Below are 24,793 nucleotides of genomic sequence, written 5' to 3' on the forward strand. Positions count from 1 at the left end.
GAAGAACGCCTCCGTCTGACGATTCGACCGGGATGCGAAAAGGTCTAGATGGAGAGGACCTCGACAAAGGTGGAGAGAGTGGAACACGCTCGGCAGAAGGCGCCAATCGCTCACGTCCCTCCAATGTCGGGAGAACCAATCCGCCACAAGGTTTTCCTTGCCAGGCAGGTACTCCGCCCGTATGGACAAATGATTGTCCAGACAGAACTGGTAAAGATCCTTGGTGAGCTCTGTGAGGAGCCGGGACCTGGAGCCCCCCAGCCTGTTGATGTAGCGGACGGCGGAGACGTTGTCCATGCGCAGCACCAGGGAACAATGGGTGACTCCCTTCATGAAGCTGCGGACCGCGAACGAGCCAGCGATGAGCTCCAGGCAATTGATATGGAGATCGCGCTCCTCCGTGGTCCAAGGACCCCCGGTAGCTACATCCCCGCAAACTGCTCCCCAACCAGACAGGCTTGCGTCGGAGTCTAAGACAAAATCTGGACTTGACCCGAAAATGGCACGGCCGTTCCACGCGTCCATGTGGACCAACCACCAGTGGAGTTCTAACCGGGCCTCGTCCGACAGGGAGATCATCGTGTCGTAGGAGGCCGACTCGCGAAGGTGCCTCGTCTTCAGACGCTGAAGGGCCCGATAGTGGAGAGGGGCCGGGAATATGGCCTGAATGGATGCGGACAGCAGGCCAATAACCCTGGCGAGGTTCCTGAGCGAGACCAAGCCACCGCGAAGGAGCCTGCGGATCTCCTTCTTGATCACCAAGACCTTGTCTCGGGGAAGTCTGAGGACGGACGCCACCGAATCTACCGAGAAACCGAGGAACTGAACAGTCTGTGCGGGGACCAAAACCGATTTGGCCTCGTTGATGACAAACCCCAAGTCCTGAAGCAGGTGGACCGCTAGGTAAGTATCGCGACGCAGGGACTCTATATCCTGGGCCATGAGGAGGATATCGTCCAAATAAATGATGGAGCGAAGACCGCGGGCCCGAAGGAACTCCATGACCGGCTTCAACAGCTTGGTGAAGCACCACGGAGCGGAGCTGAGGCCGAAAGGGAGGCAGGTGAACTGCCAAAGGCGGCCGCGCCAGCGAAACTGCAGAAACCTCCGATCGTCGTGATGGACAGGGACGGTGAGGTAAGCGTCCTTGAGGTCGAGGCGAGAGAACCAATCGTTCTCCCTGAGAAGGTCGCGGGGGAGATGTATGCCCTCCATCTTGAAGTGACGGTACACTACGTGCCTGTTGAGGGCCCGGAGGTTGATCACCGGGCGGAACTCCCCCGATTTCTTGCGCACCAAGAAAATGTTGCTGATAAAGCTGGCCGGGGAATCTGCCATTTCGATGGCACCCTTCTCTAGGAGGGAGGAGAGCTCGGAGTGCACTAGGGATGCGGCGTCGCGAGACAGCCTGGGGAGAGGAGGGAGAGAGGCTTGCCGAGGGACAGAGAGAAACTCGAGACGGAAGCCCACCACAGTCTGAAGGACCCAAGGATCGGACGTGAGGCGAGACCAGACATGGGAAAAACGAGCGAGCCGACCCCCGACAGGAATGTGAGGAAGAACAGGAAACAGTCTTACCTGAGGCCGATCTTCCCCTGGTGGACGAAAAACCTCTGCCCCTGGAACCACCTCTGGAGAAAAGAAGCCGGTAGTGGGAGCGGTACGCGGTGGAGGCGTCCGGAAACCGGGGTCTTGAGCCAAACGAGGCCGTTCTGCTGGCGGCACGACCCCTCTGCCGGCCAGCTCTGGAGGAAAAACGACTCCCTGACTGGAAAACACGCCTCATGTTAGCCTGGGCCTTGGTGAGGGAGGTGAACAAGTTCACGTGTTGGCTCAAATCTTTAATACATTTCTCGCCAAAGAGTAGACCTTTGGCTTCAGCGCCCAACTCCTTAGGGGCCAACTCGGCCAACTTGGTGTCCAGCTTAAATAACGCCGCTTTGCGTCGCTCGGAGGAGATAGCGCAATTGGCGTTGCCCAGAAGACATAAGGCTCGCTGAGTCCAGTCGCGAACCAACTGGGGGTCCAGAGGAGTGCCATCAGTGATGGCTTCGTCAGCCATTTGGAAGACTTGCGTCAAAGGGCCCGAGACGTCTAACAGTTTGTCTTGTGCCGAGCGCAAACCCAGCTCAATGCCCTTACGAGGGTCTTTACCATTCTTAGTGAGAAAAGTCACGAAAGTCTGGTCGAACTTGGGGGTATTAAGGACCTTATCCTTGACGGTAGGACGAGGGCACTCTGAGCGGATACGTTGGCGTACGTCCTTGTCTAGAGGACGGCGGATCCAGAACCGCAAAAACTCTGCAATGTGCGCAGAAGGAGTCCACTCTGAAGAACGTGGGTGGCGAAGGGCTCTGGGATCAAACAACGGGGTGCCGAGGTCATCCGTAACTTCAAACGGTTGGTCAGGAGCGCTGGACAGGGTGAGCGGAATCTTGGGAGGAGCTGGAGCGAAGTCCTGTTCCCGGGCAGGGGAGGCCAAACCAGAAGAACCAGCGCAGTATTCATCCAAGACCTCATAGTCAGTGAGGTCCTCAGTTGGGGAAATCATGGGAAGGGCCGAACTACGGGCCTTTTTAAGAGGAGCCGTCCCTTTAGCCGATGTTGAAGGCAACTCGTTCCACGTACGCTTCTGGGAAGCAGCAGTGCCCGCGGGGGAAGACGAACCGCCCGCATCTGACTCCTCAACCCCGGTAGGGGAAACAATAGGGGGCGCCGGGTGCGCAGATTGGAGCTCCTCGAGGGCGGGAAAACGGGCCGAAAGAGGCGCAGAGGGAGACTGCCGCACGGAAGACGGCCGCGGCAGGACAAACAAAACACGCGGCGGGACGCCGCCAGTCAAAAACGGCAGGTCGCTGCGTATGAACGCGGCAAGCCGCTGCGTATAAAGCGGCAAGCCGCCGCGCGGCAACGCGGCAAGCCGCCGCACACCCACACGCGGCAGGTTTAATGCAAAATACGAAGCCTCCTGTCTTGCTATAAAATTATATGGCATGTTGTAGAGAGGGTAAAAAAATACACCAGAAGAGTTTTCAAAATAACAAGGAAACTAATAGCAATCGTTTCTTTCTTACTTTTAAATCCTTTCTGCTGCCTATATGTGTTTTTAACTTAATTCTGTTAAGGGAAAAGGTTGCTTCTCTTGACCATCTACTAGAAATCGGTGATTGTTAAGTTTTCTTTTGAGGGAACTAGGGAATTGTGTTATTAAAATATCAATCAGATGGATTAATGCTTTATCTACAGCATACCATCTAAAAGACTTATGAATGTGTTATGTGCTTAAGATTACAACTGATCCAACAACAGATACATCCAAACACATATCAATGAAATCACAATATGTATTCGGATATATCTCCTGAAGGCTGTGTTCTAGCTACAATAACTACACTTATCCAGGTGAATGGATGTATGGATACACTTATGAAATATGCACCGATAAACCCACCCACTGGCTTATTAAGTTAAACAATCCCTGTTCTATCTCTTCTAACTTTTAAGGTTTGAACTGAAAACTTTCGCTTCTTCCAGAATGCAACAGAATATTTTGAAACAACAACAGGATATCCAAGAATCCAAAATGCGGCTATGATATAACAATACAAACTTTTACTAGAACGTTCCAAATATAAAACAATACAAATAACAGTACAATAACAATAATCCCCACATTAATTGACACACTTACAACAAATACATATATATAAGTTCCTATTTACAATATTCAAACATGCATGTTCATAGTTACCTTCCCTGAGAGCTCCAGGTTAGTGATGTTCCTTTGTCTCTTTACTTTCTCTCCTCTTCTCCTCTTTCACTACCTGTCCCTTGATATACTAGAGGGTCCCAATTGAGTCTACGGGGAGATCCCTGATTGGACCCTGTGGTTGCCGTAGTTACCCTTTGAAGTTATTCCCTTTGGCCAACACCACACCCTGGGGTCTTTACAATCATGGGGCAGTAAAACCCAAAGATCTCCTGACCTGATTCAATCTATTTCATGAGAAAACCTGTCTTTCTTCCACAGACCCTTCATCACACATATCAGTGTTATCTAAACTAAGATAAAAGGTTTCCCAAATATTTATCATTCCCGGCCACCTCCCATGCATCTTGATTTAACTAATATTAACAGAAACCATGATATATATATATATACACACATACACATACATACCTACATATGCATATCTACACACATGTACATCCATACACCCGCATACACGTGTCCATATACATATTTATTCACACAACTGCTTATAGTGTAACAGTGATTATAAGCATAAAATAAAATAAAAAAATTTGTATCAAATGTAAAAATTTTTTACATTTGTAATTCAGTACAGGGGAGATTGGAAACTGAAAACCCAGATGAATTTTTGTTTTTCTTTAACAATTTTAGTATGAATACATATCTTTAATTTATAGAAAACAAAAGCGGCAATAACCGAAGCATGCCTGATCACTGATACAGTGGCTGCGTGAAACGAAGACCTACAGTTTACCAGTGGCAAACTATTAGTCCTATTAGTAGTATATCCTATGATGGTGCCACATGGTGGGCTACCAAGTTAGCTCTCAAATATTTCTCAACTACAGTTCCCATGATTCTTAGCCACAACTTGTATGAAAATAGGGTGAATGAGACTCATGCCAAGAAACATTAACAGTTGCAGAACCTAGATAGTTTTGTATGAATAGTGGGATGGGACGTGGCCTAAAGCAACCTTAACTTTACATAGTGATTGGAACACCTGTGAAAACACAGAGACACAGTTCAAACATAAAGAAAACTGTTTTGAAATGTAGTCTGAAAACATCGACCAAATCAAATGGAAAGATGTCATCACTTTTAAGCACACGTCAACGTGGTTTTATCAGCAAAAACATTCACTAGGTTTTGATCTAGGTGAATATATGTTTTTCCAAAGGTACATTGTCATTTAAAATGTGTTGAAACATACAAACAAAATGTCATATCTATCCAAAACTAACTGAAATCTAATACGGCAAATGGCAAAGCAACCATTCACCATTTGCACGCCAGCCACATGACATTGAGAGGCAAGCAGCCAACTATGTATTTTGTTTTCTTGGTGTGGGATGGTAACCGGAAACCTACAATTATTTCTGCAAGATTCATTTTCAGATTTATCTTGTGCTTTAGAAAAATATGAGGCCTTGCTGGTAGTGTAACTGTACTACTGTAAGGATTTGTAGGCCCAATTCAGAAATTACGCCCCAAGGCTAACGGGAGGTGGTAAATCATAATACAATAAATGCCACACGGTAAACAAACCAGTTTAAGCCCTATCCCTGTCAACTGGAACTGGACATTACATTAGAGGGCAGGTCTGAGTATTTAAGGCATGGGTGTAGGAAAACATTATTTAAGAAGCCTTTTGAGATGTATCTCTTTCTCTCCTTACTTTGCTTCTTGAGTGTGCTGACATCACATAACATCAAGGGTAGTAACTATACCCTGATATATGGTAACTTTACACTGATAGATTCCTATACCTAGGAACATGTGTGCTTCGGCTACCGGGAGCCTAACCATGCGGGATGTGGCCAGGACTGCTGGCCGACATCAGTAGGTGTTCCTTCTAACGTCAGGGGAAATACCCCCATTTAAAGGGGAAATGGGCAGGGAGTGGGACTTGGCAGGACTCTGCTCACGGGACCCGTAGGATTTTAGTGTTGACCTGGAGAAGTGGCGCTTCTCCCACAGTCTCCAGGCAAAACCTGGAGAGTTCCCAGGTATGCATTTGGTAGTATGCATTTCTGCTAACTTAATAGAACAATTTCCTGGAGTCTAGAATATAACAGTATTACTGAATAAACTCTGCGTGCTTAATGTTTCAACGAATAAATAATCTGTGTATTTGTTAATGTTTAAAGCATCTTTCTAGAAATTTGTAATTTAATTTTACACTTAGTATAAAATAGGATTTTTGGGGGTAAGTCATATTTCTAACAAATACCTTTAGAGTTAATGAAGTAATGCAAAGCAGACGTTAACTCAAAATAGTGATCAACATTTTTTAGAGTAGTTCATTTTTTCCTGTTCATCTCTTCATCTTAATTTTTCGTAAGCATTCAATTAGTGAATAGCCTTTGTTCTCTACGTATTTTGCAAGTCACAATGATCTGCTGAAAACAACAGGAGTTCCTGTTACTCCCCCTGATTGTGTATAAGAAGATCATGTTTTGCTTGTGCAACAGGCTGCCTCATCAAAGAGTTTTGCTGAGTAATACGAATGATTCTTGTGTGGCTGATGCAAACCTGGGGAATTTGCATCATCATTCAGCAGCAGTAACCTGGTGTGACAAAATCTTAAATGCTCTACTAAAGATCAGACCCTTGCGGAAGTTGAGCTGGTCTCTAACGATAGGGCAGCACAGCAACGTGAAAGAACAGGTGTTAAGAAGAAGCAGGGAACAGCAGGCAGGAGAAATTCATGTGAAAGTTTTGAACGGGAAGAGTTTATCGCTCAGTACACTCCTAAGGACTTTACAGAAAGAAGTCTAGGAACATTTGCACAGCACTTTTTTTTTTACGGAGAAGACCATTTCTATTGCTTTGCTTCTTATCATGTATAAAAAACCTTCTGTTGATGTGTCTTTGGTATCCAAAGGCAGTTACCTTCCAAGGGAATCACAGGGCATGTTGAACTCAAATGACTATAAACCGCCTGACAGAAGAGAAAAAGTGGTTCTAAAAAAAAAAGTCACTTTGTTACGAGGCATTTCAATAATAATTGGGACCATTATCGGAGCTGGAATCTTCATCGCCCCCAAAGGAATTCTGCAGAATACAGGGAGCGTAGGAATGTCTCTAACTGTGTGGACAGCTTGCGGCATCCTTTCACTATTCGGTGAGTATATATAATAAAATAATATGGGAGTATCTGCTTGGATTAAGGGTATTTTTATTTAAGTGAAGAAAAATGTGCATGTTTAAATCGTTTTTGTGTTTTTTTGTACAATAAAGTGCACCAGGCTGCTAAAAAGTAAATATGTTTCTGACATATGGTTAATCTGGATAGCTGCACTTAGTGTACCCCCTTTTATTATACTGTAAACTGTAAAGCACTAAGTAAATCACTTAATAAATAAAAATATACATCCATCCATACGTATATGCATACATGAATTAATATTCTCTATGTCATATGCTGATCTTACACCCAATGTAAGGTCTGTTACTGCATACTGTAAGTGTTGTCCGATTCCAATCCTGAGGACCACCGAGTTGCCAGAATATTTGGATTTTTCTAGTTAAGATAACGCTGGAAACCACTAAACAATCTTTACAGGAGCTTTGAATCTGATACAGTAAAATATCTTATTCTACAATAAAGAAACATGAAACTATAAAGTCAGTAAACATATCGCTTATTGATCCTTTTACCGAGGCAAGAACTTTTCTTATACGCAAACTTGTATGTTGACAGTGCGTCTCTAGGATTTCTCCTTAGTATACATTGTGAGTTGTGAGTGCTGTGACGTAGTGAGGGGTGTGTGCCAATGTAGGAAACTACCTGGGTTTCTTTAACCGTTTCAGAGCCAATCATTCTGTTCACAGTATTAGACACTATATACATAGTAGAAAGATACTATGTTTTAAAATACTGTTTGCTTTTACATAGCAACTAATATTTATCAAGTAAATATTCAACCAACACCCACATGTGACGTGTGGCTTTGTGTATCCAGCTGTGGGCCCTATCTATTGCATTTGGTGACCGCTGGCATTAAAGTGCCAGGGCCACCTAGTCATCCCCAGTCTGGCCCTGAGTGACAGCATTTATAAATTAGCACTCTAATTGAATTGGGTTTTTTATTTTGATAGTATTACATTGTGCTGTGTTCTACAACAAGTTTGGAATCAAAGTGAGACTATGCAGGATAAAGAACATTTAATTAAGTTTTCATAATTTAGAAATCTCCCCTCAAAAATCTAAAAACTACATTTAAAGTTAACTGCGTAGTTTATTGCAGTGGCTTGTCTTGTGTACTTTCTACCACATAAAAACAAAGCAGACATCTCCTGCTCCTTTAGGCTAATTTACATTACACATTTTACAATGTAATGATTTCCTATGTCATTCTTCAACTCCCTTTATCTCTTAGTGTACACACCTTGTCAGGCACTGATGTTGGACGAGAAGCATACATTTTGGTGTATGCTTCCAACTTTGTAGGAATAGTTTGATGAACTATTCCAGCACGACTGTGTCCCAGTGCACAAAGCAAGGTCCATAAAGACATGGTTGGAATAAATTGGTGTGGACGAACTTGACTGACGCGCACAGAGCCCTGATCTCAACCCCATCAAACAACTTTGGGATGAACTGGAATAGAGATTGTGAGCCAGGCCTTCTCATCCAACATCAGTGCCTGACCTCACAAATACTCTACTGGATGAATGGGCTAACATTCCCACAGAAACTCTCCAAAATCTTGTGGAAGGCCTTTCTATTAGAGTGGAAGCTATTATAGCTGGAAAAGGCAGAACAATTCTATAATAATGTCTATGTATTTAGAATGCAATGTTATAAAAGTCCCTGCTAGTGTAATGGTCAGGTGTCCCAGTACTTTTGTCCATATAGTGTATTATCTTATGGTGTTAGAAGATATTGATTACTTATTGTGAGTCAGCATAACTTCATGTTGTATTAATGAAACATGTTTTAATGAAACATACATGGTTGTACACAGATCTTTGACACAATTAAATTATTTAAAATTGCGACAACTTACATGACTCTCATGTAAAGTTAGAAATATGGATATAGTACATAATCATTGATTTATATGAATGTTTAGATTGGATTATATTATTTCCAGAAAGCATGTAGTATTAAATTGCTCTATTCTGTACTTAAAAAGATTAAGAGCTGTAGGCAATTTATGCATTTTAGCTTTACAAAAGGCTTTAATTACTCGAGTCTTATTAATAATCTCTAGAGAGAAGGATTTTAATGTGACAAATAATCCACTGCTCTCTATTATTTGTTTTTTATTGCTTTTTACGGCTAAATAATTGTCTTGTATTTGTAACTAAATGAAATAGCTACAATGCAGTTCCTCGTGGAATACATACTCAAATATAACCATGGGAGAGGGAAAAAATAAAGTATAATACATATTTGTTACTTTCTGTTTATGCCTGGAGGAGATGATATGTGGGGCACCAGAGAGTAAAAAATCATCTGTCTCAACTTTTGATCCATGGAAAAGTGTTATTTGTTTTTCTTATTACTCATAAAAGGGTACTTAATCAAAACGCCTAGTGCCCCCATAAAATGTATTTAGGGAACTAGAAACTGGTTTTGTCCTCTGATGCCATAACAACATGAATATTCCTCCAGTGGCGCCCATAACCTAATAACAAAGCTTGTCCTACATTTCTCTGCAACTCACGCCTTACCCAGGCAAAATCTTAAATAAAATAGCTACACAAGATCTATAATTGGCTTTTTAAAGGACCGAGGTTTCCATAGAGCATCAACAGCTTTATGTTACTACCTACTGATTATAGAAATACAGGGAAGTCCAGCTGAGTCTGTTCCTCCTACTCTGCTGAAGACAACATTCTTATAACTTAATCAGCATCATTCCTAGTGTGGTTTAATTACTAAATTTGTTTAATCATATAAAACAGTGCCTCGGTCATAAAAACTAAAAGTGCTTCTTAAACATTTCTGTGTTGTTTTTATGTGCTTAAATCTTTAGCTTAAAATTCTAGCGACTACAATTAATATTTTGTCTGTGAGATACCTAGAGCGATCTTTTATACAGTGTTTAAATCTCAAGCTCCTATAACGTTTATTTGAATATTCTGAGATATTGATGACTTAAATGTTAGCATACAGGACTTGAATATGTGTCCATTATAGTAAATGAACATGTTTTCACTGCCATATATCTGTTTGACAATCTAGAAAATGTAAACAAGACAAAAAAAAATCCCAAAATCTTTGTTCTTACAAGTTATTTGCAGAAAAGATATTTTCCCTGAGATAAGCCCCATTAAGAGCTTTCTGGTTGAACTGAGGTCAACTAATGAAAGGTCTGAGATGTTCTGTAAAAACAGGGCACACATAATTGTTTTGACTTAGTATTTATTTTACATAACTTAAGATTTGGTGTTTAGACCTTACTGTCACACCAACTTGTGTAGTGCATACATGGACTTGCTACTTGGTAGAGATGGTATGGCCAATTTCAGTATGAGAGGGGTTAATTTGATTGTACAGTCATGTGGTGCCAAAAGGTCTTGTGAGATAAATTTGTCCTTTGAAGCTCGGACTCCAACCGGGGCCTTCTACAGGGTGTTAGGTCCTGCAGTGGAGCTGCCGTTTTGTCTAGGTTCAAATGTAGACGACCATATGCCTGTATCCCCTCATAGATACTGGATTCTTTGATATGCTAAGTGACCACTAGCAGTCAGGAAAACCATCTCATATCCAGGTCATATCCAACACATATCAATAACTTATATATTCATTATCATACCTCCTTGTGTGCATACCTAGAACGGGGAAAGCGCACCCTACAAAAAGAGTACAAACATGGCGGCGCAACGTAAACGGTTTGGAAGGAATTGTGAAGTCTATGATGTTCAGTCATATGTAGCAAGTGTGACATATCTATGGACTTCACAATTTACAAGAAATTCATAAGCGCATAAATTATGGCTGTGGCGAGCACAGGAGGGACGATAAAATGAAAATAAGTTATTTGGACTGATATGTTTCCACCACACAAGGGGGAGGTCACTTATGGTACACCTTCCCTCCGCTTATACCACCTCTGGGCCGGCTTGGAAACTCGAGATGAACTGGGAAAGAGTATAAAGTTAGTGAAAGAAGATTGGTCAGTGTGCTTACTAGGGGCCAAGATCTAATTTTGAGTAAGTCGCCATCTTTCCTTGCCGGAGCCCTACGGACAGAAAAACTGTTACTTGACCATTCAGTGAGTAGTTAGGTTTTCTGTAATTTTCTCCTTTTTATTTTTATCTGTTGGTGTAAATCTGTTTCTCATCTTTTTGTATGCACTGTGATTTTTTTATTCATCATAAATATTCCTTTATTAAGTTCTGCCTTTGTCTGGTAAAGACTCACGTTACCTGAAGAGACCGTTTTATTGGTAATTTTAAATCACATAATTAATGTGTTAAAATATACTGTGTGGGTTTTTATAGTCTGATTTACTTGGGGTACCAAGACACCCCATTTCTAAATTGTCTTGGTGGTGGCAGCGTTATTTTGATATTTGTTATATCATTATAGTTAATTGCGGGTGGTATTAAGGGTGGATATTTGTATTTTTATCACTATTTCCGGTCTAGTGCAGACAGATAGTGAATTTTAACCCTTTTACCACCAGAACCAAGTCACGCGCACGCTTGGAGTAGAGTGCGTTCGTGACACTTACCACTGTCACAGTCTGGACCCATCATCATCATATATAATGCATATAGACTCACTGTTGTCTGCATTCAGTTGTAAACTTAATTTGATACTAACAATTTACTGGATTTAGAATTAGCTTAGTACTGAATTGATATTAAATGACAGCTTCCTGGCTTGACAGATTATTTTAAGGTTACACTATTTCTCAGAACAAAGGAGAGCTTATTTCTTGAAAAGTGAAATGTCAGAACAAATAGTCATGGTCTAGTGCCAGAGGGTGGAAGATATATGGGGGATATGATAGAGTGCTAATTTATGAATTAGCGATTACTGCATGAACTGGTCCTCTATCACACATGCCAGAGGCTGCACAGGTAGTGTATATTATATCTGACACGCTTGAATGTACAAGAAGGGGAAGAAGAATGAGAAGGTTAAATGTATACATATGGTTGCTTTATCTTTCACTACTCAAGAACTGTGCTGTATGGGAGGACCCCATGCTACATTATTTAGTTAGTCATATGAATATCCTTAATGGTGGGTTCTTGGGCAATTTACCATTGGGAAGTTGCTTGGTGTTCCACTCCAGGCCTGTTGATAAAAGAATATCACGTTGACCACATAACCTGGGATAAGATCATACAACTTAGTTTTACATTACTAAGAAGAAATATGTGTCTCAACTGCCAGTCAAGCAGTATTATGGTCCTGACTCTTTAGCTGAATGTCGGTTCTAATGAAGGCTATGCAGTTAGTCAACAAAAAAATCCCTCCACTTACAACCAGAATGATTCCTGTTCCTCTGTGGAATTTACCCCAACGTAGGTTGCCATGTAAAGTATATGACATGGTGCTACAGTAACAAATACTAAAGGTTGAACACTTAAACCAATGTATTTGTCAAATTACTGACAAAAGGAGTCTTTGAGTTAAGAAAAAATTGTAAAGGGCACATATTTAAAATGCATATATATATATATATATATATATATATACATATATGTTTTTTTTTACTGTGCAGCTCATATTGTTATTTATCATTGATAAATGATAGTTTGACTTTATCCATACATGAATGCCAATAAAAGTAGATATTTGGTTCTGTCAACTAATAAAACCAACATCAGAAACATATAATAGATCATTTCTGCTAATGGGAAACAAATATCAGGAAAAAAAAGGGGGGATAAGTTGCCCCAACATAATATTTATTGGTTATATCATATATCATATGTATTATGTCAAAATGCTGATTTGTATTTACATAAATATTACCTTTCAAATAGCTAGGGTTAGTAATACAGTTTTGCTGTATGTTATATTATAAGCAATTATTGCCTATATAGTATTGTTAAACATGACATAATAATGTAAGACCTCTCTCTTCCATGCACATGTAACAAACATCTACAGAATTTTATTATGTGACATTAAATGTAATTTGTTCATGTAGTTCCATTTATAACTCTCATGCGTTGTCTTTTTAGATAAAGAAGTTTGGTTGTTCTAAATACCAGTCTGAATTGGCTATAGACACAAAAGCAATGTCATTTTTATACTATACACATGACCTCTTTTAACTTCCACTGTGATGTTCAGCTTTCTTAATAAAATAAATAAACTTAACATGACACGGGGTTTACTGTTTTACGTAGGGCTGCGAATAGTACAAAAATACACCGATTTCAATTTGTGTACAAGTGTTCCCTATGAAGAGTCTAAAGAACAAAGAGTTACAGACATTCTCCATATAATGGCATATTTAACCTTCTTTCTGATTGATGCTATGATATCTGGATCATTTACGCTTCTACTTGTAGCAATGTTCTCACTCCTCTGGGTTTATATTACTAAAGTACACATGTAGCCTTTCTTAGTATTTCAGATCCTTTGTTTTCAAGCATACCAGTGAAATTTAGCTTTACGATTTACATCTGATCCGCGTAAAGCCTTAATAGGAAAGTGCTACTTATTTATTAAAAAAGGAACTTGTCATGGTGCTGAAATGATCCTGGTACACAGCTTGTAAGGTCGTCTTATAACCATAACAACTAATCAAATGTTCCTTCTGACTGGGTCATTCCAACAGGTACTATGGCAATAAAACAAATTCTTAAACTTTGCATTGCTTTCTAGATGCGCTATCCTATGATTACTTTAACTAAATAGCACTAAGAATTTTCAGGCTCTGTAATTATGCTTTCTAGTAGATTTTACCCTAAGTCTGCAGTAGATTTAATGGAAAAATAATTTGTATTGTTGGGTTGTTGGTTCCTTCTTTTGTTTTAGAAGAAGTACGTCGCAATCCATGTTACTTCTACCTAACCTCTGATTTGGTAATAGTGACTGTAATACATCACCCACTCATCCCTCCCACATGTCAGCCGGGCATTATTTATAGTTCTGTGGTAAACAAGTTGAGAGCAACTGGTACTATTTATAATAATAATAATAATTTGGATCCTTACATAGTCATTATTTAGGCTTTACCCAATCAATGTAACAAGTCTAATAACCAATCACATTAGATAACCAATGTTATTTTTTATAAAACAAATAATGGATTTTATTATACATCTACTTTACTCTAGATTTGAAGTTACCAGACTTTTGAGTAACATTTCATAATATTAATGTCTACAATGAGAGCTTCCACTCATTCTTAGGTACCAGAGATATAATTGCCCTCCATTTATCATAACCTATATATTACATATTGTTTCAATTTCTCAGTCGTTCCCTTTAGATTGCTATGGAACTTGTTTGTGAAAAAAACCTGAAATTTGGTAAATGGCACATCTTGTATTGCTTTTTGTTATCTGTCATAATAATGTTTTTGATCATTTTTCATATATTAAGATAATGTTTGTGGGTTTTTTTTTAAGTATCTTAATATCTGAGTTGACATCTTCTATTGAGGCTTTTTTTATCCCCCCCCCAAATATTTTGGTTTGACATCAATACAGCAAAGAAGCAAAACTGAATCATATTTTATAAGCTTAATTGTGGACACTAGTGGAATGTCTTCTTTGATTGCTATGAAGTGTTATTTATTAAGGATGTTTTTATTGATATAGGGGACAAAAAACACTTTTAAAGTCACAATATAACTACACAACCATATAATGTAGCGTTAGAATAGTTGTACTTTGCATTGTTTTGGGGATTATACATGCGTGGAGTCAAGTGTCTGGGACAAAGGGTCAGACAGAAGTTACAATATGAGTTTGTAATCTATTTGTGAAGCACCTACCAGCCCAAATGATTTTAATTCAAGATTGGTTTGGTGACCAGCCTATTATTGCAAATTGTACAACAAGAATGCATACTGTGCAAAAAGAAGTAGTTGATCTGGTAGGTGAAATCACAGAACAGACTGTGGTCAAAAAAAATACTGGTAAGATAAGTTAAAATATATGTTAATAAATAAAACCAGACCAATGTATAATAAAATAAAATACAAAGATATTTGGGTTACATTGTAAAACATAACCTAGAATAATATTAATAATTGGGGCCAGCATGTAATGGAAACATACCAGATGACACAAAGGACAACAAACAAGAGGTAAATGCATGGCAAAGAACCAGATTTCAGTATTTACACTATGGTTGGTTTGCAATAAGCATACAAGTTATGGGAAGATGGCTTTTATAGCTATAAGAAGGCACTGCAGTCTGACGTCTTGCATGACCAATTAGAATGTCCCAACGTATTTGGCCATACTTTTATTCAGCTGAAACAAACAAAGACCTTGCTGATGGCTTCCTCTTTATTCTCAGGAGGCTTCTATGGTAAAACTGAGTAGTTTTTTATTTCAACATTTCATTTTTTAATCACTCACTTTAGTAGAAGCAGTCAGATTTTTCTAGTAACTTCCAAAAACTAATGTGAATTTTACATACCTGCTTTAAAAAAAATATAATTGGTTTACCGTATCTGGTGACTGAAACAATATCATTCATCCAATACTTGGAGTACATCACTTACATTAAAGTACGTTACAGATTTTTTGTGTAAAAGAATAATGCAACTTTAAAACAAGTTACCATCTGGAAGGGTCTGGTCCTACATGGAAATGTTCTTATAGTTCTGATGTATGCACATCAAAACCTAAAATTTCACAAACACAAACAATTATAGGATTTGGGGTGCACCAGGAATAAGGATTGATCCCATATAAAATCCCAGAACAACTACATGATAATATAAAAAAAAAAGATGTGCAGCCCTTAAAATCTGAAAAAAATATTTATTAATGCCGGTGTTACAAGAGGGATCCCTGGGGTCTATAAAAATGTTAAAAACTTGTTCTAGAAATTAACTTAGTGTTTTTTTTTAGTAAAAATAGATGATTAAAATAACCCCTTTGTTGCCCAATAAGAAAAACAGAAACAAATGTATTAGTCCAAGAGAAAATTTATTTTGCTTTGGTTGATACCCTTTTTTGGCATATGAGAGAAAGAGATGTAAAATTGTATGTGTTTGGAACCTCAGTGTTCTCTTTTTTGGAGAGATACCCAAATGTATTAATCAAATTATTAAAAACTATCCTATGGACCAAGAAAAAAAAAAAAAAAGATTTGTTTTGGCCCTAGCTTTTATATTGTTTTCCTCATAAATATTGCATTATATGTTCAAAAGATGCATAATTTAATTTAAATATGAAATGGTCTAAAATTAATTTTATGTAATCATAATTATGTTAGAAACAAGGGTACATAACAGGATTTCCTAAACATGCACAGTGGCTACTATATGCAATCTAAACAGAATCACAATAAAATATTAAGAACAGCATGAGATATAGTTATACGTGATATGAATGCTAATTTTAGAAATTACGTTTCGTAACTTTAAATACAGGTATTATTTTGTTTTATGTGTTTAATACAGTATGTACTCAGTCTCATAGTCTCCTATAATACAAGAAAAGGTTTTATATTTTTGCCATAATTTGTTAAATTGTTAATTTGTTAATTTATAATGATCAGGTGAAAGAAGGTGAATATGGATCTGAAATTGCATTAAGGAAACATACAGTATTTAATCGTCTTCCAGCGTTGTTTACTGTCAATCACCGAGACATAGCATAGGAATCACCCGTAACTACATTGCTTCAGATGCTAAGTAATTTACACACGGTTTAGACATATTGATTTTAAATATGGCTACTTGCTGGCACTTAATCACCAATGGAATTATACAGTTAGGGTGTGTCATAACATTTCCCAATTGTAACACCTCTGCAATAGTGGTTTGGAAATAACCATGATCACATTATTGGCGTTATTACTCATTATGCTAATTAACACAATTTCCCTGCTGCTCGCCCCAGAGTAATGCAGCCAAGTCAACTTCTTGTTGATGGTATAGAAACCAAGTTTGTTGGAACAAACGTCTTTCTTATATTGTGTTACCCTTCTGTACACTGTGTTCTCAATGCTGTTCTATTTGAAATCATTATAGACTTACCAAATGTTACCATTACAAACACAAATTATTTCTAAGATGTAGGCTGTGGAAGTGAATGGCCACCTGAAAGTTCAACAACAAGAAAATATATATATTTACTGTCCTGATCTAAATAGTAGTAAAAGTGTTATATGTTTGGACAGAGAGAGAATGTTACACACTCAGATTAATCAACTTTATTATATATTTATGAACCTAGTGTTACTTTAATTCACAGAACAAGGACAGTCACAATCTGCCTCTGTTTAAAATACACCTCAGATATCAAATTAAAAGATAAGCAAAAACAAATACTTAGATATCAAAAATTACACAAGTTTTTCCTTGACAGGAATTTACTTTAATGACTAATTTGAATCCTACATTTGACACCTGATTATAAAGGTCAGGTAAGGGAATACCTGGTATCAGAACAGGAAGTTACATTCTCTTGCTTTTAAACCAAATATCCACAAAATAATATATATATTTTTTTAAAAAATCTAAGTTTAAAAGAATGGCAGAATCTAACCAGTATTTCTATTGATGTAAAGCACCTTGGTAGTAATAATATAAAATTAGAAATGTAGTCGATGAAGCGTTAATTTAAGTGTAGTTGAGGGATAAAAGTCACAGTCAAGAAGAACAGTATGTTCTTCTAATGGTTCTGCTAGAGCACCTGGCCTTATAATAAGAGTTAAGTATTGTCATGTTCCACACCAGACCTACTTTGTATCATTCTTTTCTGCTCATTACCATTATTTCTGTAGGTGTAGTGAGTCCACTAACCCACTTCTTTGTGGGTAAGTTAAAACATCTGATCTCTCCACTTCCTCTTCACTATGCACGATGAAGGACCACTAAATAAAAAATGTGAGGAATTCCAGATTTAACTATGCATGTTGCACAGCTAACTCGGCTCTTCTTTCAGGAGAAGTCCATTATGATTAACCCAGGGCTCGACAAATCCCAGGCGCCAGGTCGCCATGGCGACAGAGAATTTTGTCCTGGCGCCTAGGTTTTGTCAGCCTCTTACATCCAGAAAAAATTGTGGATGTAAGAGGCTGAGTCACCACACGGGGGCGCTGCTGCTGCTGTCTGCCCAGAAGTCTGGGCAGACAGCACAGCCACTCCGAGCCCGCCCCCGAGCCTGAGATCACTCCCACGGAGTGAGCCTGTAGGCTGAAAATGCGGTTGCTGCAAAACCAGCAATCGCGTTTTCAGCTGCCACAGGCAGCTTCAGGGAAGTGGATTGTGTGTTTATTGGGTCCCCACACAAGTGTGGTTACCTGACACAACACCCCCAGCTGTCTGATCGCTCCATGAGAGCGACAGTGCAGCGTTAACCCCTTCAATGCCGCGATCGCGGCATTTAGGGGTTAATTCCCATTTTGTAAGGGGCTCTGCTGCTGGTGGTCTGCCTGGAAGCCCAGGCAGACCAGCAACAGCAAAAACGATCCCCCACAAGCCCTTTGATGATTCCTGTAGGCAGGGAAGCCTACAGCAGTCATCAGAGACTCCCCCTGCAATGCCTGGTCTATAGACCAGCAATTTGAGTTCCAGCTGCCAGAGGCAGCTTCAGGGACAGGGGAGAGGGTTCTTTGGCCTCCCCATGAGTGTGGAGAGCAACCCCAACACCCCCCCCTGCTGCCTGATCGCTCCCTGAGAGCGACAGTGCAGCGTTAACCCCTTCAATGCCACAATTGTGTATGACACATTCGTGGCATTGCAGGGGTTAACATTTGTCCCCACAAGCTTGTGGGGACTAAATATCAGTCAATGCTGTGCTCCAATGGAACATCAGCATTGAAAGGGTTAAAAAAAATAATTTAAAAAAAAACAGCTCTGACCTGAAAGTCCAGGGTGCTTCCAGGTCAAATGCTTTGAGTTTAGTAAGTGGGCTGATGATGATCAGATCACTCCTGACCAACTGTTAGTTTAAAAAAATCCTGGCTCCTAACTTTTTTTACCTGGCGCCTAGATTCACAACAAATTTGTCAAGCCCTGGATTAACCGATCATAATATAAGGTCAAGAGTTGACTTTTCACAACCCCCCTATAAACATTCGGCGTAGTGAGTTAACCTCTTTCTATAATTGTTCAGTAAGTTTAACTCCGCAACCTATGAGGTTCATGATGCAATGTAATTGGTATGATACTAATGATGTCCCATTTTAACAGGTGCCCTGTGCTATGCAGAACTTGGAACATGTATCAAAAAATCTGGAGGTCACTATACCTATATTTTGGAGGCTTTTGGTCCCTTGCCTGCATTTGTAAGGGTTTGGGTAGAACTATTAGTCATACGGTAAGTAAAGCAATTTCTTTTTTAACTTTTTTTAAAGTAAATTTATATTAGGTTAAATATTGTAAACATAAAAGTACATTTAGGTTGCTGGTGTTTCAACAGCTCTCTAGAAATTTGAGCATGCATAGTCAAAGAGCTTAGAAATTCAATAATCTTTACAACCTATAAAAAAATTTTAAAAGTGCGGTGGGATGTTATTTTCCCCAAGTGGGTACCATTTAATTTGGTTCCAATAATGACTCCAATTTCAGCCCCTGAATTCAACATTTTGGATCTCTAGCAGTTTAGTTTGTATCATTTTGAAATTGTTTTAGTTTATTATTGCAGCAATCGATGGGAAAGCATTGAGACCACATGCAAATGCCGCCTGGTAATTCTTCCTGGAAAATAAACAAGCATCAATTCTAAGTGGGGCTTGAGGAGGTTACATCTATTCACTATGCTAGGAAATGTGTGCAAGTTGCTCAATTTTAGATTGAAACAGTCTGAGATGATAATACACTCAAAAGAATTAAACGTAGAAGACCATCTACACTACATTCATTTTCTGCAGAACAATGCACAAAAATTACGGGAATAGTTTTTACTAAAAGATTTAAGATTACAGACGGAAATTACTCTTAGAAGTTCTTTTAAACTTTCAATAGTTTCTTTTTCTATTTTATTTTTTTGTTCCATAGCCTGTAAAGATCCTAATTGCTACATTTCTTTGACAATTTCATACACAGCATCATAATCTCTTTCTATATTTTCCTAGCAGCAATTTTCACATCAGCTTTGGATGGTCTTGTCTCCTTGTCCTAAAGTTGTTTCAGGGAGCTAGGAACCCTTTCTTTCAGTTCTTTAGAATTATTAAAGAGGAGGACAAAAGATGACCTGAAGGAATTGCACCATCATGTTTGTTTAACCTTCTTTTTTTACAATTGTCAAATCTAAAACTGTATTATTTCCAAAACATTTTGTCCAGGTTCCTTTACAATCAGTATACTCGAGGCAACAATTCTCCCCACAGTAGATTTAAGTCATAGCCAATTGTTTTCTATCTCCCAGAAACCATAGAAGAGTGGTGATAAATGTCACTGACCACTATCTGATGGTTACTTTTCAGATTCAATGATACTCTAACTTTGGAAGGTGAAAAATTAGTAATACCTTCCCTGCAAAAATCAGTGAAACCTCTTAAAAGCTATATCCCATTTTCCTCTAAAATCCCTCCTGACTCTCTGACAGTTTGATTCATTTGCAAGAGTTTATGTAATTAATGGTAACAATTCTTATTTCCTTTGAAAGGGTATTATGTGTTTTGTAACTTTTAATGTGGTGGTTCTGGTTAGTTTGAGCTAATGACAGTTTGGTTTGATTTTACATAGAGACTAGAAGCCCATGTTATGCTTATCTCTCATTACTACATCCAAAAATAAATTTCAGTGTGTTTATTAGAACAAAAAATATAACAACACTTATTGAATCAGATTTCAGACCAATTAAAAAAATACTAGAATATACCAATTATAATCTTTTTTATATACAGTGAAGGAAATATATTATTTGACCCCCTGCTGATTTGGTACATTTGCCCACTGACAAAGACATGATCAGTCAATAATTTTAATGATAGATTTATTTAAACAGCGAGAGACAGAATAACAACAATAAAAAAACAGAATCCAAAATCCAGAATCCGCCTTTCAAATATAAATTGAATAGGTCACATCTCTGCCCTAGAACTCTCCAATGGAGTAATTAAGCTGCGGCTGGAAGAGGGCGTGGCCTACTTACCTAGACATTCCTCATTGGCTGAAATTCAATAAAGGACATACCTGGCCAATCCTGCTCTGAGGATATCAGTTACCTGAAGCTAATGGGAGAGGCCGGCCACCTGTAGCCGTATATAAATGCTGCTAGCCCTTCATTCCTTGCCTGAGTGTTCCCAAACGATCTTGTCTCTCTTTGTATAATTACCACTCCCCTTGTATCCTTGTTACCCTCACTTGAACCTACTTGACCTTGTTTGACCTCCCGGCACTGCACCACCAGGGATAAGTAGGTATGAGTGAACCTGGGAACCACTTGTAGAGGCTTGCCCCAGCCCTTTATGATTCAATACAGCACTGACACTCTAATGTGCATTGTGTGCCCGTGACAGCTAATATGCAATCATTACAAAAAAAAGGAAAATGTTACATATTATTAAATTACAGCATGAAAAAGGGGCAGACTAGATGGAGTGAATGGTTTAAATAAAATATCTATCTATCTATCTATCTATCTATCTATCTATTTATCTAGTAGGTTTATACTGAATGTCAAAAGTGCTTCAACTGCCGACCTCAGCAGGACTTAAACCATTTTTTGGGTAAGAGGCACCCCAGAAGACTGAGCCGGCTTACTGAATGAATGCAGACTGTCTACTGGGCTCCCTGCATGGCTGAGCCTGTCCTCACTAATTGCCCTAATACACATCAGTAATTCATACATTTTCCTTTCTCTCTCTCTATTTTTTTTGTGAAGGAGGTGAGGATTTTGTCAGTTTTGCCTGTTGTTGAAGCCAAGAGGCAAATTGTCGGCAATGTTTTAGTTCCAGTTCATGTTAAATGCTGTTAAATACATAGAACTAAAACTCACATGAAATGGCTTGTCATCTCCGAGTGTTTTTTTTTCCTTTCTGCTGCGACAAAAGCATGTTTTAGTGAATAGTCCTGTAATCTTTACCTAGACAGTCAGAGCTGCATTTCCATGAGAAAGAACAGCCTTTATTTTGATATTTGTATGCATCATCCGGCAAAGCTCTGCAGCCATACATATATTTTAGTTTGAGCATCTGCATAATGAGTGAGATGTACTATATAACAAAGCAGACACAAGAAATGTTTAGTGTGACACAGAATGCAATGAATTTGTAATTGTCTCCTTGCATTTCCACCCAAAAAAAATCACCTACTTTATGAAGATTTCTTTCGCTTTTGTTTTAGCCCAGCTGCGACAGCAGTGATATCCCTAGCATTTGGACGCTATATCCTGGAGCCCTTTTTCATACAATGTGAAATACCAGAACTTGCTATCAAACTGGTTACAGCTTTGGGCATAAGTAAGTGTTAACTGTACGTGCATTTGTAAATACTTCTATTTAGATGTTGTTTTAATATGTAAATAAAGACATCTTAACAATAATAATAATCATAAGTTAATTAACATTGCTGTTTATTAGTCTTGCTAAACTTTAGGTAACGCTCGGTTTTAAAGAACAATTTCAATTTGCAACGCATAGTATACTAAATAAAAAAATAGTGTTTTTCGTTAAATGCTATTTAAGTTTATATATGATAACAAAGATCAAGTTTCTTGAAATCAGCTTTTGAGTTGTTTTTTTTACATGTCTCTTTTTATATCCCTTGACAGCTATTGAAAAGTCTCTTAATGGTATCCCTTACTATAACTACCGGTATATAGTCCACATGATGCTGTGATATAAAATAGCATATGTTATGACAGGACATTTTCATTTCATTTGTTGAGCCTGCCATTTCTCTTTGCATTTGGTAGGGTAAGAGGATTAAACTCCCCAGTGCTTTGCTACTCACTAGGCTGGTTACAGGGGCGGTCTCTGATCTCCCCAACCAGCCCAATTACACTGTGGGAGAAACGTTGTGATATCCTGGCACTCCATGACATAAAGGAGTCTATGGAGGCTGTGCTGGCTTGTTAAAGTATCCTCCATAGTGTAAATGGGCCAATTGGGGAAATCACAGATCTCCCTTGTAACCAGCCAATTGAGCAGCAGCACACTGGGGGGAGGGGGGCTGCCTAGCTGCCTCAGCCTCCATAGAGGTGTACCTGGCACTGTGCAACCTTACAAGAGCATTAGGAGGAAGCTGCCACGGGTTGGGCATAGAGCAGTACCCAGCATGAATATGTTGCTGGTTATAAGTAGGTCAATTACAGTAAGGAAACAATATGACTTTAAAATATGTGCTTTTGCTGAACTCCTACATCTCATCAGGTGTACTGTACTACATGACATCACAATAATGAGCAAGTGGGGCAGCTACCCAAAATAGGGGCTAGGACTATCCTGTACAAACCTAGAGTGCCGGGAGATATGCAATGGGTCTGTTCTGAGGACATTCAACGGTATTTTATGCTTCTCGTGCCAGTAAAGTGAGAAAGTAGTATATTATACAGTCGGAATCTTCTGGCTTACCATACTACCCCATTGTGTAATCCATACGTTATTATTTCAGAAGTATGCCACACAATATCAGAATGTGCCTTTCATACTGATGCCCGTTTGTGCTGGACATACTTTTTATAAACCAAAATCAGCTAAATCTTAAAAACATACAACAGCTGAATATTTTTTTCAAGAACACGCTCAAATATATATATTCAGCATGCCAGATATACACAGACATACATGTAAATATATATATATATATATCCATCTCAAACTAATTTTATGTTATTTGATTTTGATATGTTGCGAAATCCTGTTTTATCATTGCAGAATCACCTGAAATGAATAATGTTATATACTTTAGAACTAGAAACATATATGTAATCATAAACATTATATATATATGTACATATATACATATATGTAATTCATTTATAAAAGGTCATTGTCATGGCAGCAATTATAAAGAAGCCTTATACTTATATACATATTTGCTCATTAAATAAATATTTTGTAAAATATGTCACACAACATTCCACATTGTGTTTATGTTAGAATTAAAGTAAAGTGCTAATTAAAACAAGGGATACTATTTTCATGTGTAAACTTCCTTTTATTTCTGCTTTTTTGTGAAGTTCTAGTAAATTGGCAGGGAGGCCACCTGTTGCAAGAAAATACTTATTTGAACACATGGGCATTAGTAATTAAATGGTGGCTAAAATGCCAGATTGAGTTTTAGAGGTTAATTAATTTATTCATACATCTTTGTAAAAAAAAGGAAGACTGGAGCAGAGCAGATGTTCAAAAACATCAAGGTCATCGAGATCACAGGAGCATGAGAAAAATTCAGGATGAACGGGGACCCACTTAAAAAATAATTTAGCTCCAATAATACAGATTCAGTGATAGTATATTACTACCCTTTCACAAGGGTGGGGCTGATAATATATATATATATATACACAGACTGTGACCTTCATGCTTTAGCAAGAATACACCGTTTAGACACATTTTACACATGATATGAGTCATTACTTTCATGAAATTGTGTGAGAGGACATTAAGCAAGATGCTTTCATTTTAAGGTGGCGAAACAGTCACATGTGCAATATGTTAAATTAAAGACAGACGTTGCGACAGGAACAGCGATGTTTTATGTACACACACACACACACACACGTTCAGGTGCCAAGGGTGGTATGATAGCAAACCATTGACCCATATAGTTTGGAATAGATAACCTTTGGCATTATATATGTTGTGTTAAATTTCCTATGATGGTAACCCCTGAACTCAAAAGAAGTACCAGAGGTTGACCATCCATCACCAAATGTAGTGACCTCATTCACCTATACTATCCTGTGCTCTTCAGGGAGACTTCATAAACCTCAGATGATTGTCCTACCATTTCTATTGGGCAGGGTATT

The 24,793-nt window shown here is 38.7% G+C and overlaps 1 protein-coding gene across 1 annotated transcript in view; it reads left to right on the plus strand.

Annotated features, from left to right (window-relative positions):
• The first annotated feature begins 6,598 nt into the window (after positions 1-6,598).
• The window catches only part of LOC149287444 (cystine/glutamate transporter), a 64,552-nt gene continuing 46,357 nt past the window's right edge, over positions 6,599-24,793 (plus strand). Inside the window, exons 1-3 of the mRNA XM_089492956.1 lie at positions 6,599-6,881; positions 19,066-19,192; positions 22,165-22,280. Coding sequence (XP_089349082.1) covers positions 6,599-6,881; positions 19,066-19,192; positions 22,165-22,280 — 526 coding nt within the window. The remainder of the gene's footprint in view (positions 6,882-19,065; positions 19,193-22,164; positions 22,281-24,793) is intronic.

This window comes from Sceloporus occidentalis, unplaced genomic scaffold, assembly GCF_023333645.1.
Source record: "Sceloporus occidentalis isolate IW3139 unplaced genomic scaffold, rSceOcc1.0.p SCAF_61, whole genome shotgun sequence".
NCBI classification, from domain to species: Eukaryota; Metazoa; Chordata; class Lepidosauria; order Squamata; family Phrynosomatidae; genus Sceloporus; species Sceloporus occidentalis.